This window comes from Suricata suricatta, chromosome 11, assembly GCF_006229205.1.
Source record: "Suricata suricatta isolate VVHF042 chromosome 11, meerkat_22Aug2017_6uvM2_HiC, whole genome shotgun sequence".
Taxonomy (NCBI): domain Eukaryota; kingdom Metazoa; phylum Chordata; class Mammalia; order Carnivora; family Herpestidae; genus Suricata; species Suricata suricatta.
Genome location: NC_043710.1, coordinates 56373851 through 56392682, shown reverse-complemented (window position 1 = coordinate 56392682; position 18832 = coordinate 56373851). Strand labels below are relative to the sequence as shown.

At 47.7% G+C, this 18832-nt stretch overlaps 2 protein-coding genes and 1 long non-coding RNA gene across 4 annotated transcripts; 2 read left to right on the top strand and 1 right to left on the bottom strand.

The window, feature by feature from the left end:
- Positions 1-466: 466 nt before the first annotated feature.
- LOC115272784 (olfactory receptor 2AT4-like) lies at positions 467-1431 on the top strand. The gene is given in 2 exon segments (XM_029915796.1): positions 467-1393; positions 1396-1431. Coding segments are annotated over 2 exon segments (963 nt in total).
- A 4662-nt stretch (positions 1432-6093) lies between these two features.
- Positions 6094-8107, top strand: LOC115307009 (olfactory receptor 2AT4-like). 2 transcript variants are annotated; one of them, XM_029957636.1, is made up of 3 exons: positions 6094-6121; positions 7014-7127; positions 7389-8107. In XM_029957636.1, the coding sequence occupies exons 2-3, from the start codon at positions 7074-7076 to the stop codon at positions 8037-8039; spliced, it is 705 nt and encodes a 234-aa protein (XP_029813496.1). In that variant the 5' UTR covers positions 6094-6121; positions 7014-7073; the 3' UTR covers positions 8040-8107. The 2 variants fall into 2 exon arrangements, with proteins under 2 accessions (XP_029813496.1, XP_029813495.1); XM_029957635.1 differs by having other exon boundaries at positions 7014-8107.
- A 3077-nt stretch (positions 8108-11184) lies between these two features.
- On the bottom strand, positions 11185-14297 carry LOC115307010. Its single transcript, XR_003915523.1, has 3 exons — positions 13848-14297; positions 13044-13151; positions 11185-11433 (listed from the first exon to the last, which is right to left on the bottom strand). It is a non-coding gene; the product is annotated as an uncharacterized LOC115307010 (long non-coding RNA).
- Between the last annotated feature and the right edge of the window lie 4535 nt (positions 14298-18832).

Sequence of the window (18832 nt, the reverse complement as noted above, 5' to 3'; positions counted from 1 at the left end):
CATCCCAAACCAGAAAATGTGGAACCTAAGATAAGGCCAGAAGAAATCTTTCCAAGTACTTTTCACAATTATAATTCAATAACCAACTGTTTAGATCTGACTTTCCCAGTAAAATGTAAACTCTAAGAAGGTAGGTATTTTGCTTACCTTTTATACTTTCACCATTATATCACCTGAACATAGCATAATTATTTCCATTTGGTAGGTTATTAGTTAAGTAGTCATTAATATTTGCACAAAGAATAAAGGTAGGAATTTTGGGTTCACATGGTAGAAATCAATGCCACAACCTACCATCAGTCTTTCAGAGTTGGTTGTAAATAATTGTGATTATATTAACTATATATAGATTAACATTTATATTAACATTATAAAATCTCATTCCAGAATCCTTTGTTTCTATGGTTTCCAGATATTCCCACATGTTTCAGCTGCATGTCTCCCAGAAATCCAGGTCTGCCTTGCTATGGAGGCCACAACCTGTAATGGATCAGTGGATGGATCACCAGTCTTCTACCTGGTGGGAATCCCCTCTCTGCCAGAGACCTTCTTCCTCCCTATGTTTTTTATTTTCCTCCTCTTCTATCTTCTCATCCTTATGGGAAATGCCCTGATCCTGGTAGCTGTGGTGGCAGAGCCCAGCCTCCACAAGCCCATGTACTTTTTCCTGATCAACCTCTCTACTCTGGACATTCTCTTCACCACAACCACTGTCCCCAAGATGCTGTCTTTATTCCTACTTGGAGACCACTTCCTCAGCTTCCCTGCCTGCCTATTGCAAATGTACCTCTTCCAAAGCTTCACATGTTCAGAGGCCTTCATCCTGGTGGTCATGGCCTATGACCGCTATGTGGCTATCTGCCACCCACTGCACTACCCTGTCCACATGACCCCCCAGACCAATGCTTCACTGGCAGCCTGTGCCTGGCTCACTGCTCTCCTCCTACCCATCCCAGCAGTGGTCAAGACCTCTCAGATGGCATATAACAAAATTGCTCATATCTACCATTGTTTCTGTGATCATTTAGCTCTGGTTCAGGCCTCCTGCTCTGACACCATGCCGCAGACCCTCATGGGCTTCTGTATTGCTATGGTGGTATCCTTCCTGCCCCTTCTCTTGGTGCTTCTCTCCTATGCACACATCCTGGCCTCAGTGCTTCGCATCAGCTCCCGAGAAGGACGCTCAAAAGCCTTCTCCACCTGCAGCTCCCACCTCCTGGTGGTTGGCACCTACTACTCATCCATTGCCATAGCCTATGTGGCCTACAGGGCTGACCTGCCACTCGACTTCCACATCATGGGCAATGTAGCATATGCTATTCTTACACCAATTCTCAACCCTCTCATTTACACTCTGAGGAACAAGGATGTCAAAACAGCCATTACCAAAATCACATGTCTCAAGACCCAGTCTGGGATAAGAGCCTTTGAGATTTAGATGTGGCTAATTCTGCCCTCAGGATACCAAATAACAGTGCCCAGGACAAGTTAGGAACTCAGTAAATACTGCTGAATAAATAAATTATTGAATACAGAATAGTAGAAGAGAATTCAACTGAACAGGCACTTCTAACTGGTGAAGTCAGGTAGACAAGATGATCCATCCATGGATTTCAGTCAAACTTCTAATGGAAATAAAGTCTACACCATTGGAATAAAGTGCTGAGCCCTTGAGAACTGTTAATGATGCTCTTCTCATTATCATCAAAGTCTAGGAACAAATCCTACCCTCCCCCATATATGTTCTAAGAGATGCCAGGGAAATGATCTCTGAGGGATGGTGGGTACAGTGCCAATGGGAATACCATCTTGAGGGAAGGACCCCAGGAGACCTGCGTAGAAGGAGAGGAGGGTTTAATGGACCATGGCTCAGCTCCCAACAAGGCTTTGTATGGAGACACCACAGGAGACACCAGTGTGGACCAGGTTTAACAGGTAAGTAGGGCTAGGGATAAAGTGTTTCAAGACAGAGAATGCTGAGGTAGGGAAACAGGGCAGGTAGTCCAGAGCCTATAAACAAGGACCAAGGATCTAGGAGACACTAGACAGGCAACCAGAATCCAGGTTGGCTGTGCAAATGTAGGCTGTGGGAACTTGGATCACATATACTGGCAGAGTTGGGCAAGGGGATGCACTTAATGGGTGGGATTCAAATCATCTTGGCCAAGGCTTTCCTTTTTTTTTTTTTTTTAAGAATTGTTATTCATTTTACTTTTCTCATGTGACTGTTTTATTTATTTATTTTTAAATAGTTTATTGTCAAATTAGTTTCCATACAACACCCAGTGCTCTTCCCCACAAGTGCCCTCCTCCATTACCACCACCTCTTTTCCCCCTCCACCTCCCCCTTCAACCCTCAGTTCATTTTCAGTATTCAATAGTCACTCAGGTTTTGCATCCCTTTCTCTCCCCAACTCTCTTTCTCCCTTCCCCTCCCCACGGTCCACCATTAGGTTTCTCCTGTTAGACCGATGAGTGCAAACATATGGTATCTGTCCTTCTCCGCCTGACTTATTTCACTTAGCATGACACCCTCGAGGTCTATCCACTTTGCTACAAATGGCCAGATTTCATTCTTTCTCATTGCCATATAGTACTCCATTGTGTATGTATACCACATCTTCTTGATCCATTCATCAGGTGATGGACATTTAGGCTCTTTCCATGATTTGGCTATTGTGGAAAGTGCTGCTATGAATATTGGGGTGCATGTGCTCCTATGCATCAGCATTTCTGTATCCTTTGGATAAATCCCTAGCAGTGCTATTGCTGAGTCATAAGGGAGTTCTACTGATAGTTTTCTGAGGAACCTCCATACTGCTTTCCAGAGCAGCTGCACCAGTTTACATTTCCACCAACAGTGCAGGAGGGTCCCTGTTTCTCCACACCCTCACCAGCATCTTGATTTGATCATTTTAGCCACTCTGACTGGCGTGAGGTGGTATCCCAGTGTGGTTTTGATTTGTATTTCCCTGATGATGAGTGATGCTGAGCATCATTTCATGTGCCTGTAGGCCATCTGGATGTCCTCTTTGGAGAAGTGTCTGTTTATGTCTTCTGCCCATTTCTTCACTGGATTATTTGGTTTTTGGGTGTGGAGTTTGGTGAGTTCCTTGTATATTTTGAATACTAGCCCTTTATCTGATATGTCGTTTGCAACTATCTTTTCCCATTCCATCGGTTTGCTATTAGTTTTCTTGATTGTTTCCTAAGGCTTTCCTATCTTTTACAGGAAAGCAAGGCTGATAACAGCAGTCACCATTGGGCACAACTTGAAGTCCTGAGCCCTATGTGTTACAGGCTCTTGTGTTAGTGATGTCTGAGCATTCTCTCTATAGGCATCACAACAACCCAGAAGGTCGGGGAAGGAAGGAAGATGAGGGAAATGGGCTCCAGGAGAGGGAAGTGACTTGCCCAAGGTCACATTGCTACAGTAGGAGCTGGGATTGGAATCAAGTCCTTTCTGACTCATAAGTCCACACACTGGCCACTAAGGTCCACATGACAAGATGAAGGGAAAGAACCTGGCTGGCAGTAGGTGCCCACGAGGCAGAATAGTCCTCGCCCTCTCCTTTGGGGCATGGACCATTGTGCCAACTGATCAGCCAACCACAGTGGGACCCTCGGAAGAGGGCTCATTTTTGGAAACCCTCAAGAGATATTTTCCTCCAAAGCCCTCACTGTTCAGATGAGAAAACCAAGGCTCAGGGGTCCAAAGTCCCAGCAGTGGGGTGGCAGAGCTGGTCCAAGAGCCAGCACTCTTGGTTGGCAGGCAGAACTCAGTCCTTTGTAGCAGGCTGGCTCCAGAACACCTTCTTGCTTTCACCCTCCCCAGCTGTGGCTTTGGACGGACCCTCAGATTCTCACTGGCTGAAAGGCATAACCACTCCTTGGCAGGCTTGGATGACAAGAGGAGAGGATGTACATGAATGCAGCATCAGGTTGTGCATTCCAGTGCCTGGCTTTTCTGTCCTTCTCTGTAACTGGCTGGTGGACAATGCAGACAGGGAGCACCTATGGGGGCACGTTCTATGCCCTGAGAAACAGCACGCTTTGGGCCCTGAGCACACGACTGCATCACTCAGATGTACTGTGCACTTCAGAGTAAAACAAGGACCCTAACTTATAACTTAAGTGTGAGAAGGTCTAGCCAAACTCAGATATTTCCTAGGATGGGCTAATTGAATGATGCTTTGACAATTCAAATGTGAAATTCTTTCAGAAATGAGTTTTGATGTCCTTGCTTCGCTGGTGGCCCAGCACCTGCCTAATGTTAGTGTGCCTGTTGGACAGTCCAGCTCAACCTGGCAGTGAGAAACCATGGGCCGCCTGTCCCCCAGGTCAAAGCGTCTGTGCTTCCATCTGTAAAACGATGGAGCAGAGGAGGGAAGAGAAAACAGCTGGACTTAATGGCCACTTAGAACCCCTCTGGCCTTGGCTCTCTGTGTTTCTGCCTCTCAGATGCCCTGCTCGGCCTCACCTGGGACTGTCAGCCACAGCTGCCTCTCTGAGGACAAAGGTGCCCAGGGCAGTGCAGTTTGGGTCTGAGAAAATCGCAGTGGTCCAACATCTCTGGATGGGGTTAGCTATCAAGGGATAACCTCTCAATTTGGAATGAAGAGTTTTCACTCTTTTGCTAGATCCTTGGGTCTCTGACTTCTGGACATTTCAAAGGAAGTTTTGAATTGGCAGATACCAACTCTTGATTTAGCTCACCATATAGAACTCAGATAAAAATATGAAATATAGGGTGCCTTGGTGGCTCCATTGGTTAAGCATCTGACTTTGGCTCAGGTCATGATCTTGCAGTTCATGGGTTTGAACCCTGCATCAGGCTCTCTGCTGTTAGCATGGGTGCCTGCTTCAGATCCTCTGTCCCCCTCTCTCTGACTCTCCCTCATCTGCACGCCCTTTCTTTCTCTCTCTCTCTCAAAAATAAAATAAACATTTAAAAATATGAAATATAGATTTGTCTGTTGTCAATGAAAAAAAAACAGAAAGGGAAATAGAAAACCTTAGTCCTAGTATTTTTCTCCCACTGAAAACTTGAACTTCTGGATGTCCAGGAAACAGGTATAGAAGAAAGAGTGAGAGGCAAAGGCCTGAGCTCTGGTGGGGGCTCTGCAACTCACCTGTGGCAGCTGGGAAAGTTCCTGTCCTTTCTGTACTCAGTCTTTAGCCTTTGAGGGAAAGTGGTGGGACTTGAAAATAAAAGCTTTTTTTTTTTCCAGGTTTTACATTGGTGGTCTTACCCATACAAGGTGTTTTAAGAAGAAGGGCACCTGGGTGGCTCAGTTGGTTACGCGTCTGACTTTGGCTCAGGTCATGCTCTCACAGTTCGTGAGTTTGAGCCCCACGTCGGGCTCTGTGCTGACAGCTAGCTCAGAGCCTGGAGCCTGCTTCAGATTCTGTGTCTCCCTCTCTCTCTGCTGCTCCTCCACTCATGCTCTGTCTCTCTCTGTTCCTCAAAAATAAACAAATATTAAAGAGGTGTTTTAAGAGGAGAGAGGATACAGAGGTGACTCCAGAAAAATCATGGGGACACTGCTTATGGAGTCACCAGGATCAAACAGGCAGGAATACTAGTTAACAACATGGATTTCTTAGGGTCACTTAGTCCAAAGTGGAGGGTGAATCAGTGTTTCCCTCAGCTCAAACCCCGTGCCCCCCTCCCTCCCCGGGGATATGTGGTTTGAAAACATTCCCTTCTGATTCCTCTGGGAGGGGTTCTTTTGCCTTTGAGCTGCTGCTGCAAGCCAGTTTCTCTTTATGGACAAGGCCTCCCAGGTTACATGACAACTTCTGCCCAGGCACCAGTCAGCCTGCTGGGGGTGAGGAGGGCATGCAAGGGTTAAACAGGAGCACTTGCTGAGCTGAGGCAGCCAGTAGGAAGGTAAGTTTAATGGAGTTACATGGATATTGCCTTGGATTCTTTGTTGCTGCCCAGTTGTGGCAGAATCCACTATTAGTTCTGACTCAGGAATGATTCTTCCCATCAAGAGCATTTTCAGTGTTGCTCCCTCCACTGTAACCTAACAAACGGCCCCACACCCAGAGACAGGATATGGAGACAGGCAGAACCGGCGCACCAGTGGACAAGAGAGAAAGGAGCGATTCCCTGGTTAGTAATTATGGTGGGAAGACAGCATGTTGCTATACACCTTGGAGAAATCAGTTCTCTCTAGAAACTTGGTAACAAAGATGTGACTTTTTATTTTTATTTAATTAATTAATTTATTTAAAAGTTTATTTCTTTGTTTTGCAGGAGGGAGGAAGAGAGAGATAGAGAAAGTAAGCAGGGGAGGGGAAGGGGAGAGAGAGAGATATCCCAAGCAGGCTCAGCACAGAGCCTGATGCAGGACTCAATCCCACGAACAATGAGATCCTGACCAGAGCTGAAATCACAAGTCAGACACTGAGCTGAGTCACATAGGCGCCCCAAAGATGTCACTATTTAAAAACTTAAAGCAAATGCCAAAAGAAAAAGGAGATTAGGGACATGGTTTAAGGGATGTTATCCCCAAAAAGGATGGTATGGGACATGGGAAAATGTTCTTCCATAATACTTAATACAACTACAATTAAATAAGTATGTGACTCAGGAGCACCTGGGTGGCTCAGTGGGTTAAGTGTCCAACTTCAGCTCAGGTCATGATCTCACGGTCTGTGAGTTTGAGCCCCACATCCGGCTCTGTGCTGACAGCTCAAAGCCTGAAGACTCTTCGGATTCTGTGTCTCCCTAGCTCTTTGCCTCTCCCCCACTCATTCTCTCTCTCTCTCTCTCAAATAAATATTAAATAATTACATGATTCATTGTTTAATGTCTCCCCCTACCACTAGAATTAACTGTATGAAGTTAGAGACTGTCTCTGTCTTATTCAACTATCTACTATATACCCAGCATATAACACAGTTTAAGATAGTTTATTATAAAAGAAAAGAGGGTTTTCTTAATTATATAGTTACCATCACATATTTATTACTCCAGAATCACTTATTGTTCTGGTTTCCAGATGTGCCTGTTTCTCAGATGTTTCCACCACCCACTTCCTGCGCATCCAGATTAACCCATCATGGAGACTAGAGTCTGTAATGGATCAGAGGACTCCTCAACCATCTTCTACCTGGTGGGCATTCCCTCTCTGCCCAAATCTTTCTTTCTTCCTATCTTCTTTGTCTTTCTCCTCCTCTACCTACTCATCCTGCTGGGAAATGCCCTGATCCTGGTGGCTGTGGTGACAGAGCCCAGACTCCACAAGCCCATGTACTTCTTCCTGATCAACCTCTCAGCCTTGGACATCCTTTTCACCACAACCACCGTCCCCAAGATGCTGTCCCTCCTCTTACTCGGGGACCGCTTCCTCAGCTTCCCTGCCTGCTTCCTGCAGATGTACCTCTTCCACAGCTTCTCCTGCTCAGAAGCCTTCATCCTGGTGGTCATGGCCTATGACCGCTATGTGGCCATCTGCCGCCCACTGCACTACCCTGTCCACATGACCCCCCAGACCAATGCTTCACTGGCAGCCTGTGCCTGGCTCACTGCCCTCCTCCTGCCCATCCCAGCGGTGGTGCAGACTTCCCACATGGCTTTTGACCACACTGCTCACATCTATCACTGCTTCTGTGACCACCTGGCTGTGGTCCAGGCCTCCTGCTCAGACACCACCTCCCAGACCTTCATGGGCTTCTGCATCGCCATGGCGGTATCCTTCCTGCCCCTTGTCCTGGTGCTTCTCTCCTATGCACACATCCTGGCCTCGGTGCTTCGCATCAGCTCCCGAGAAGGACGCTCAAAAGCCTTCTCCACCTGCAGCTCCCACCTCCTGGTGGTTGGCACCTACTACTCATCCATTGCCATAGCCTATGTGGCCTACAGGGCTGACCTGCCACTCGACTTCCACATCATGGGCAACGTGGTATATGCTATTCTCACACCTGTCCTCAACCCTCTCATCTACACGCTGAGGAACAAGGACGTCAAAGCAGCCATCACCAGAATGGCATGTCCCTGGGACCCAAAGAATGCTGGAGAACCCTGATTCCCGGGTGTAACTCAATCTACTCACAAATGCCAATAACAATAGAGGGAAAAGTAGACAATTCACATAGCCAGACAAAACAATAATTCTCAAAATACAGTCTTAGTTGTTCCTCTTCCATTGTAATAATATAATGATTTTCTTTCCTTAATTCACAGATAAAATGTATAGGCTTTTTCTATTCAATTAAAAATTGTTTTAATGTTTATTTATGTTTAGGAAAGAGAGAGAGAGAGAAAGAGAGAGAGAGAGAACGAGCAGGGGAGAGGCAGAGAGAGAGGGAGGCACAGAATCTGAAGCAGGCTCCAGGCTCTGAGCTGTCAGCACAGAGCCCAATGCAGGGCTTGAACCCATGAACCATGAGAACACTTAACTGACTGAGCCACCCTGGCGACCCTAGAATGTTCTATTCAGTTTTTATGTTGCGAATCCCTAATCTCACAAGACTGTGAAGATAATTGTGGTAGTATTTCCACTAGTTCAAACAATTGGAATCTCCGAGACTTCAAGCATTTGACTAGCAAGAACTTCAGTCTTTCCCATTGTATCTCTTTCTCCCTTATTTCTATCTGTCCCCAGGATTGCTGACAGATGGTGTGAATCAGCCTTGCCCTCTCTGCTGTGGTAGCAACTTATCCCCTTCCAGGAGAAAGTCTGAACCTGCTACCACCTCAATCCTTGTTGCCTGAAAGTTCACTGCTGCTACAAATACTTTAACATGAATCACACAGGAAGTTTACCTCTGGTATCTAGACATTCTTGTCAGAAAAGCAGAGCATGTCCTTCCTCTAGCTGATGCTAAGGCAAGGGGGTATTTCTTCCCAGACCTGTGCGGGCATCAAAGCATGACAGTCCTTTTATTTCTCAGCCATTCCACGACAATGGGGAGCTAAGGAGAGAAGTGTGCCCTTATTGTTAGTATGCTGTGTCCACAACCTTTACTCTTTCTCAAGATACAGTGCCATGTCTTCCTCTTTCTGGCCTTAGCAGCCTGTCTAGGCTCCTTATTCACTTCCTCTGTGCCAAATTGTCTCTTGAAGACCTGCCACACTTGTCCAGCCAGGGTACATGCAGACCATACAGTGACAGTGTCTGAAGGACCCAGGTGACAGATATCCTTATCTCTGGCTCATCACAGATATTCTCATTTCAGTTTCCAGGATTCAAGTTTCTGACATTCATGGCACCAAGTTTAACCATTTTCCTATTGCATAAAAGGCAGTGTAGCTGTGAATTCAATTGGTGATGCAGGTCAGCAAAGGGTGTGGTTTATTCCTGGACTCCACGTTTGGCAGTCTCAGAGATCCCACTACAGTCAGAAGGGTTTCCAGCCTCCTTGTTTCCTGGCCCTAGGCAACTGGAATTGGGTCCAATCTGGAGTGCCTCAATCCTTGAATTTGGTGTCCAGACTTCCTTGGGATCACCATCCTTAGGGTCTAAAAAAGACAACTTAGTAAGTTGCCTTGCCTCTGAGTTCCGTAAGCTCTTAGAATTTAACCTTAGGACATGGAAAGGATTTTTTATTCCTCCTTCCTCCACTACCACCTGGTAAACAACTCCACAAATATCACCACACCACTACTGAAGTTCTATCTTGTGTGACTGCTCTTCTCATACCAATTGCAGTTTAGGTTCAGGGCTTTGGTTTCCTCTATCCCTGGAGGAGACCTCATGACATCTTGTCATCTGCAGATGGAACAATGAATGAGTCACACGGAGAGTGGGTCATGATGTTATGGAATCCCAGCTAGTTCCACCCCATTCACTCTGTTCCTTTGGCTCCCCTTCCACATTTTTCAGGAGGACACATGAAATAACAACGACAACAATAACAATGTTAATGTTTTCCACCTGTAGCTTCACTTGCCACATGGCGCAGTCTCTGTATCTCCCAATTAAAACAAGTTTCAACTTTTGTGCAACCAAGGGAACTATCAAGAAAGAAGAAAGACAACGCCCAGGATGGGAGAAAATACATGCAAAGCATATATCCGACAAGGGAGTAGTATCCAGAATATAGAAAGAACTTCTACAACTTAGCAAGAACAAAAATAAACAGCACAATTCAAAAATGGACCAAGGAATTAAATAGGCGTTTCTCCAAGAAGATATATAAATAGCAAATAAGCACACAGAGACATTCAACATCACTAGTTATTAGGGGAACTGCAAATCAAAACCAAAATGAGAAACCACTTCACACAAATTAGGTTGGGTATTATTTACACACGCGCACACACACACACACACACACACACAGAAAATGGCAAATATTTGTGAGACTGTGGAAAAATCAAAACCTGTGTACATTGCTGGTGGCTCATGAATATAAAAGCCTAGCCTAGGGTCCGGCCCCTGTGGGTGCTCAGTGTAGGACAGCGCTACAGAGGCGAGGGGGATTTCTGCGATGATGGCAATGCACTTCATACAGTGCAACACTCAAGTGCTGTTCTTAGATGCCGAAAACTGTTCTGTGATTATTTTTGCACTTGTACTTTTCCTGTAAGTGGACAGGGTGCCCCTGAGACCTGCTCTCCCCCAGAGGACCCAGCCCAGCACAGAAAGGATGTACTTCCCTCTAGTATATACACTCTGACCTGCCTTTCCTCTCCCAACCTTCCAGATGCCCTAATTGGCCTCCAGAGGGAAAACAGATCTCATTGTGGGGCCCTAATTAATCCCTAGGAATTCAGTTCCCCACATTCTCCTCTTGCTCCACTCCAACTCCCCAGTTACTTGTTCCAGACAGGAAAGGAACTTCGCAGACTCCCCGAGGAAAGAGAGGCCTTGGGAGGTGATCACATGTGTGGTCTATACTGACTATCATAAGGCCCTAGGAGACCCTGACTTATCAAAGCAGACCCCGCACTTGGAAAGTGAATGCTAAGGACCTCTTCCCAGCCCCTGCTCTGGATGCATGCCCATACCCACTTTGCCCCATGTTAAAGGCATCTGTGTTCTCACTAGGCTCCCCATGGGCATCTCTGCTAATACAGCTCTTTCTGTCCCACTGTTCTGGAGGTAAGATCTGCCTCGCAGGTTGACATTGCTGGAGGTCTTGCTCTGACAAGATCTACTTTCATCACACACTTCTGCTCATCCTTCAAGGCCCAGAGCAAATGCTCTTCAGTGAAGTTTTAGCCCAGTGCCAGGCACTTCGCCCTCCCTGAGGCACCCATGGTTTGTGGCTTCTGGTAGAGCTCTTACAGCTGAGGGCCTGGAGCAGAGCTGGAGTGTGCTTCTGACTGCAGCCCCAGGTCCTGAAGCAAGTAGATACTGCATCTGAGGCAGAGGAGGCCTCCGTCTTAGTTCTGTTCTACCATCATCTTTAGTCCAAAGCAGATACTCAGCATTGTGTTCGTAGCTGTTACTTATGAGTGGCTTCTGTAGTCAACTAAAACGAAGCAATAAGACATAAAGATTTCTTTAACTGCAAGACTTCTCAGAGCCTTTACTATGTTCATATCCACTGTGAATCTCTGAGAAGGTTATGAAGATGCAGCATTTCCTACACTTTTTTGACAACAGATCTTGTTGACTCCTGAGCACCTGATGGGACTAGTGTTCTGTTGAATCACTCATGAAGACGCTGATATCAGTTATAATTCACATTGGAGGAAAATCATTTCAGAGCCTCACCCGGTACCATATGCTAAAATAAACCCTAGGTGAGTTAAAGAATTGAGTGCAAACATGAAACCATATAAACTAGGAAATGCAGGCAGGCACTGTGGATCCCCAGAGGCTGGTACAGAGCCTCACCCACAACGCTCTGTGATTATCTGTGGAGTGAACTCGGGGTATATGGTGTCACTACAGACATGCTATGGAGGTAACCTGCGATTTGGGGTCTTAAATAAGCTGCTTCAGTTGCTAGATTGATGAGGATTCATTTTGGCCATATTCCTCCTATGAAATTACATCTAGGAAACTAATAACCTCACACTTGGAAAAGCTCCCTTATGGCACCACTTAATGTGACCATAACATTGAGCCTGCATTAAATAGCTTTTCATCCAAAGCAGGGACTTCAGCCCTGAGACAATGATCCCCTGAAATATGGAGAGGGACCTGGAGAGTCCCAGTAAGCAGCCAGTCTTACTCGTCAGGACCCTTTCGTTAGAAGGGCCCTGTGGGCCTGAGAAACAACCCAATAGTATGTGTATTCTAAGCTCAGATCTGGCCACCATCACCTGTGGGTACTAAGATCCTGCACACCACAAGTCCTCTTGCTAATTCTACTTCTCTGGCATCCTCCCCTCCATCCCCCCCTCCACTGCAATGATTTAGCTTCATCTTCTCTCCCTTCATCAGTGGCTGTCTCCCATCTCCAGGCATGTGAGCTGCAAGGGCAGGACCACGTGTCCCTGACATCCAGCCGAGGAGCTCGTTTTACTGAATGGGCGGCTACAGCTGGTAGAAAAAGTCTTAACCAGAGATGGACATGGTGTGGGAACCGCTGGGGCAGGAAGCTGAGCCCCTTCCAGCGTCCAGGCGCTCACCACCCCATTGTGGGACTGGTACGCTGGGTGGTTGCCTGGGGCTTGGATTCTGGTATCAGGTCCGGTCCTAACAATTCTAGGACAACTGTGCAAATCCTACCCTACCCCGTGCCTCAGCCAGGTAAAGCACTAGACCTGCAACCCCTGAGGTGACAGAACCAGCAGGGGCCCTGTGAGGAACTCAGAAGCCTCCTCCATCCCTGACACTCTCCTGCTGAGCTCACCCCAACCACTAGCAGACAGGTGGGGTGGCCAGGATGTCCCTTTTGTCCAATCCCCCAGAGTGTTCTGTCTCCTTCTCAGTTCTGCTCCAGTACTATGTCCCCACCCCAGACGGTAGGCCCTGGAGGAGCCCCCGCCCTGGCTCTACACTGACGTGCTATGTGGCCACTGTCCCTCTCTGGGCCTCCATTTCTCCATGAGGTCAGCTCTGGGCCCCCTGTGGCTCAGACATTCTCTGGTCGTCAGCAGCAGGAGGGAGAAGCGGCAGCATCCTTCATACCTCAGGCTGTGGGAACTCCATGGAACAGGTCACCTGTGGGGCTTGGAGCTCCAAATGCTTCTGGAGAGACTGGAGCAGGGGCACGCTGGGGAAGGCCTGGTGTCAGAGCTGAAGAGAGAGTAGGGGAAAGGTATGGGAGAACAGTTTGAGCAAAGGCACCAAAGAGGCAAGTGAGGAAGCCAGCCTTGAAGGCACAGATGGGTGGGGGACAAGGAGGACAAGATGGTGCCAGGTCATGCAGGATCTCAAATGTCAAGGAAGCTGAAGAAGGGTTTGGCCCAGGGTTAGATATGTGCTCTAGAAGGGTCCCTCTGACCAGAGTATGGGGGAGGGTGGGCAGGGGCTGGGACACCAGCAAAGAGACTCCTGCATTGGTTCAGGTGAAAAAGACAAGTCCTTTTTCTTTCTTACTTACTCTTTTTCTTACTATGAGGTGAGGTAGTAGCCATAATAGGGGAGGGAGGGGTGGATTGGGATATTTAGAGAAAGAGATGACAGAACTTAGTCACTGACTGTCCCCGGACTCAGAGATTACCTCATAGATCACACACAGAAATCTTACAGACAGGAAAAATGAGACCTGAGGCTGGTCAAAGCGCTGCTGAAAGTCACATAGCAAGATAGTGGTGGGACTGGTCTAGAACCCAGGCATCCTGGCCCCCAGCCCCAAGCCCTTTCTCCCCAATGGCACAAAAAAAAAAAAAAATAGAGATAGGGCTACACAAGTTTCACAGAGCCTTGAATGCCAAGCCTGGAAATTTGGATCATTCCCACAAGTATTTGGGAGCCAAGGCTGATTCTTACCACTTGGCAACATTTCCTGTTTCTTTGCCTTCCTACAACAGGGAGCCTTCCAGTGCTGTTGTGAAAATGGACAACATGGTGACTTGTAGGTCTCACCAACACCCTGAGTCTTCACATGGAAGGCAGAGGCATCCCCTTGTCTTTACAAGGAGAAAGCACAAGCCCAGCAGGTAAAGAGATTCGCCTAAAGCCACACAGCAAGTTAGTAGTCTGGACTTCCCCAAATCCCAGGGCGGCTCTGGTAATGAAATACAGAACCCTGAAATGATAGAACTAGAGAAGGAAGGGTCTGGCCCAAGGTCATCCCAAGTAGGTGGCAGAAACAGGCCCCGGAGGAGGGGTGAGACCCCTGGAGGCAGCAGCTAGCTAGCAGCCTCCCCTTTCTCTGCCTTTCCTTTCACAGCTGCAATCCCTTAAGGATGTCTGCGTCCTGACTCCCTCCCTCAGCCATCATTGTGCCCCCATCTGTCTTGCCGGGGGCCAGTGCTGGGACATCTCCAGGCTGCCTTCAATTATGAGCCAATAAATATGAGATGTGCTGTGCGAGGAGCTGCCGCTTGGGCTGCCAGCCCCACCCCCCGCACCCCTGCCAGCCTCTGCGCCAAAGAAGATTGGATTTTGTGCCGTTCATTTTTTATCTCTAGTCCATGTCGGATGGGGAGATACAGGACGTGGGCAGTAGATAATTTTATTCTTTCCCCACTTATCAGGATCCGGCGCAGCACTGAGATGGGGTGTGTGATGTCCTCAGGTCACCTGCTGCCCTCACGTGGGGAGGTCCCCCACCCAAACCACCAGCCCTGGGCTCCTGCTCTCTGCTGGGGCAATTGACTAGTGTAGTGCAAAGAGTTCTGGACAGGAAGACAAGGGACAGAGGTTCAAGCCTGCACCCTGCTGCTGACCCACTATGTGACCTTGGGCAAGTGTCTGAAGACATTCGGTGAGGCCCTTCTCTATGGCAAGCCCTGTGCAGGCAAGCAAGGGGTCACAGAGCAGAATCAAACCTGACTCCTGCCTTCCAGGAGCTGGCACTCAACTCCAAGTAAAACAGACATTCCCAGGGAGGGGTGGCAGGCATTGGCACTGGGTGTGAAGGGTAAGGATGTGTCAGGCAGAGAGTGAGGGGAGAGGCAGAAGACATTTCAAGCAGAGGCAGAAGGAACTAGTTGAAGAAAGCATGGCCGAAGGGAATGAGTAACGAATGTGCTCAGAGGCCTGTGAGTGTGGTTGGGATAGTGTGTGGACAGAATAGGGGACAGAAGGGTTTTAAGCAGGTAAGTGACATGATCAGATCTGCATTTTAGAAAAATCTCTCCACTTACTGTCAGAAAAGCAGATTTGGGGGTGGCAATGGGGCATGAAGGCACGGAGGTCTATGATGAGGCTGATGATCAGAGATCCAGGAGAGAAAAGATAAGGCTCTAGCTTAGAGCAATAATGTGAATCCAGAAATAATCATAATAGTCACTACCATCATTATGATGAACTCTGACAGGAAAAGTTACTATGGGATGAGCACAGTGTAAGTATTTACGTCCGAACAACTCTTCAAAGTAGGTTACTATCTACGTTTTGTAGATTAGGAAATTAAGCCTTGAGTAAATTAGGAGAGTTGTCCAAAGTCACATAGCCAGTATGTGGTAGAGGCAGGATTTAACCCAGTCCTGCTCAACCCTGAAGCCCCATACTCTTTCAACTGTGTTCTACAGTTTCCCAAGAGTCGAAGAGGGCATGAGATCATCTGATTTCTGCAGCTGCTTGGATGTGGAAAGCAAAGGACAGGACTCACAGGAAGCTATACATGCTTCTGGCCAGGGAGGTTGGGAGCGGGAGAGGGAGCCCAGGAGGAGGGCCAGATTTAGGGACAGCAGCTGGGCCTGGTACTGGCCATGGGATTAGGTGGCAGTTCAATATGTGGGTGTGGAGCCCAGACCTAGTCTGGAGACAGAGATTTGGGAGTAGCTGACAAAAGGGTAGTCATAGTTGTGTGAGTGGGTTAGGTGAGTAGAGGGCATGTATATGGCGAACAGAAGATCAAGGCTGGAACTTAGGAGAATTCCAGTCCTCAGAGGATGAGCAGCAGGAGGAAAAATAAGGAATCAGAGTGGTGCAAAGTGATGTCAGCTGATGAGGAATGGAATTGTTTCAAGGAGCAAGTGATCGGTAAGATGAAAGCTAAAAACTGGGCTTGGGATGGCAGGCAGCAGTGCAGCAGAGAAACTCCATGCAGCAGTCATCGGGAACCTTGGCAATGGAGTCTTCATGGGCACATATTATCGAATGGTTGAGGGGTCTATATACATCCTACCCAGGACTCTGAATTTTCTCTCTTCTTGTGGCCCGGGGACATCTTTTGAGGCTGGCACACTAGTGACTCCTATCCAACCTTTCACAGAAATAATGAGTGAGATGAGGAAAGGAGAACATTAAGAAGAGAGACCGAGGGGCGCCTGGGTGGCTCAGTCAGTTAAGCATCTGACTTCGGCTGGGTCATGATCTCGCGGTTCATGGGTTCCAGCCCTGCATCAGGGTCTGTGCTGGCAGCTCAGAGCCTGGATCCTGCTTTAAATCCTGTGTCTTCCTCTCTCTCTGTCCCTCCCTGCTCATGCTCTGTTTCTCTCAAAAATAAAATAAACATAAAAAATTTATTTTTTAAAGGTTTATTTATTTTGAGAGAGAGAGAGAGAGAGCCAGCATGAGCACAGGAGGGGCAGAGAGAGAGGGAAAGAGAATCCCAAGCAGGCTGCACACTGTTAGCCCAGAGCCAGATGTAGGGCTCGAACTCACAAACCATGAGATCATGACCTGAGCCAAAATCAAGAGTCAGACGCTTAACCAACTAGTCCATTCGGGTTCCCAAAATATTTTTTTAAAAAGGAAAAGAGACAGAGGAGAGATGCAAATGAAAGAAGAAAGATTATAGGAGGAAGACAGAAAAGCTGAGAAATGACTAAAGACCATTAGGGAGGTATGGTAACTGCAAAACCACCAAGAAGAAAAGGAGACTTTTCCTGACACTGTTTTCCTATAATCATATTTACCAAGAAAGAAGCTACACCCTACCATGGCTCAATGTTTAATGAGCCAAGAAGAGTAAGAGCTGTTATGTACGCGGTGAAATGGGACAGTGGGAGTATCGTTCTGTTGCCTCTATGCTTGGATGCCATGTTGGCAGCTCTGACGTTACGGCACATGTGAGCAGAGCGCAGGACTCCCACATGATGGGAAGACCTGGCCCAAGTGCCATCATCAGATGGGTTTACCATGTTTGCCTTTGCTCCTCTCTTTAATTTTGAAGACAACTTCGTTACAGAAGTACTAGATCTGTAACATGTTTAAAATTTATATGTTTGATTGATGTGGTTTTTTTGGCTGTTGATGGGCACACATTTTTTCCTCTGGAAAAGTGAGGGCCCTGTCTTCCTATGCTTAGGGCATAGTGGGAAGAGTGGAAGTCAGTTTGAAGAGGGGTGAGGAAGTTCGGACAGCAGGTGGAGAAACTATTTCCAGAAAATGGCTGTGATGGCCAGGAAAGAGAAGTAGCAGAAGAACTGGGATGGGAGAGTTGTTGGCACAGGACAGTGACTAACATGTTGAGTACTAAGGAGGAGCCAGTGGAGAGAGAGAACTTAAAGGTGTGGCAGGGGCGGGGGGGGGGGGGGGGGGGGGGGGGATTGATGGAAACTTCTGGAGGAAGTGGGCAAAAAATGGGGTTCAGGGCCTTGAACTGCAGTGGGGAGAGCTCTATGGCCACTATGCTAGAGCACAGGGGTCAAGAGCTTGGGGTCTCCAGGGAGATGGCCCAGCTGTGAATCCTGGCTCCATGACTGTGGTTAAGTTACTTAACATGATGCAGACGTATCAGTTCCTTGTTTTAGAAACAGGGATACTGACAGAGCCTATCCCATAGAGTTACAATGAAGATCTAACAAATCGGTATTTGCAAAGTGCTTAGGGCAGTGCCTGGCACATATAAAGTGCTTGATAAAAGTTAGCTGTTTAGTAGTTGATAAAAACTAGCTGTTAGCCAACTCATCTTGTAAGGCCAGAGAGGTGGGAAATACCAGGCGACCTGTGGAAATGCCACTTGGAAGGGATTAACGATGCTGAGCGCACACCAACAGCTTGCTTCATGGCTTCACTTTCCCTTGCCATGCCAAACCTGCAGTATTTTCATCTGGACAAAGTGTTGTCCCAAGGCAGACTGTGAAGGGTTCATAACACAAATGGGTAGAACACCGTGCACAGGGCCAGGCATGTAGAGGTGCTCATTGAATACTTATAGTTGTCACCTACTCCCTTCCCAGTTACATAGACCTTGGCAGGAGGTCTGGGAAAGAGGGCAGAGCTGGAGTCTGGAATTTTAAGCAGAAGAAGATTTGCTGGGGTCGGGGGCGGGGAGTGCAGGGCACTACAAAGGGTCTGGATGGGATAATTGCCCCACCTCAAGTCCAGGCCCAGAGAGGAGAGAAGAGGTCAAAAAAAGTTGCAGGGGTGAGGGGATCCAAGGCTGGAGGCCTCCATGAGGGTGAAGGCAAAAGGAAGGGCCCAGGAGAAAGGTCTGTGGTGTGATGAGGATTTCTGAGTTTCATTCAAGCTCTTCCAAGTACCTACCATGTGTCAGGTGCCCTGTGGGACCCTTTATATGCATCCAACTTCAACCCTTATCTGCTAAGAGTCACAGCAGTCCAGAGGCCTGCCCCTGCCCCACAGATCTATGGGGGCTTTGTGACGTCCTGCTCATGGCCAGATTCCCTCTGTCATGCACATGAATTGGGAAGTGTAGGAGCATCTGATAGTAAGAAGTGAAGACTCCCAGGTGGCCCAGAGGGAGAATCCATGGAGTTGGTTGTAGCCATGAAAGGTCATGTGCAAGCAAAAGTTGAACACAGCTATCTGGGCGAGGGGCAGAGCTAGAATTAGAACCCAAGAGCATTCTTCCTCCAGAGCCCACTCCTTCTGCCCCACGTGACCCAGGGCTGCTT

Bases quoted from the DNA above. Each gene is read 5' to 3' on its own strand.
- LOC115307009 (XM_029957635.1), top strand. From the start codon at position 7,074: ATGGAGACTAGAGTCTGTAATGGATCAGAGGACTCCTCAACCATCTTC.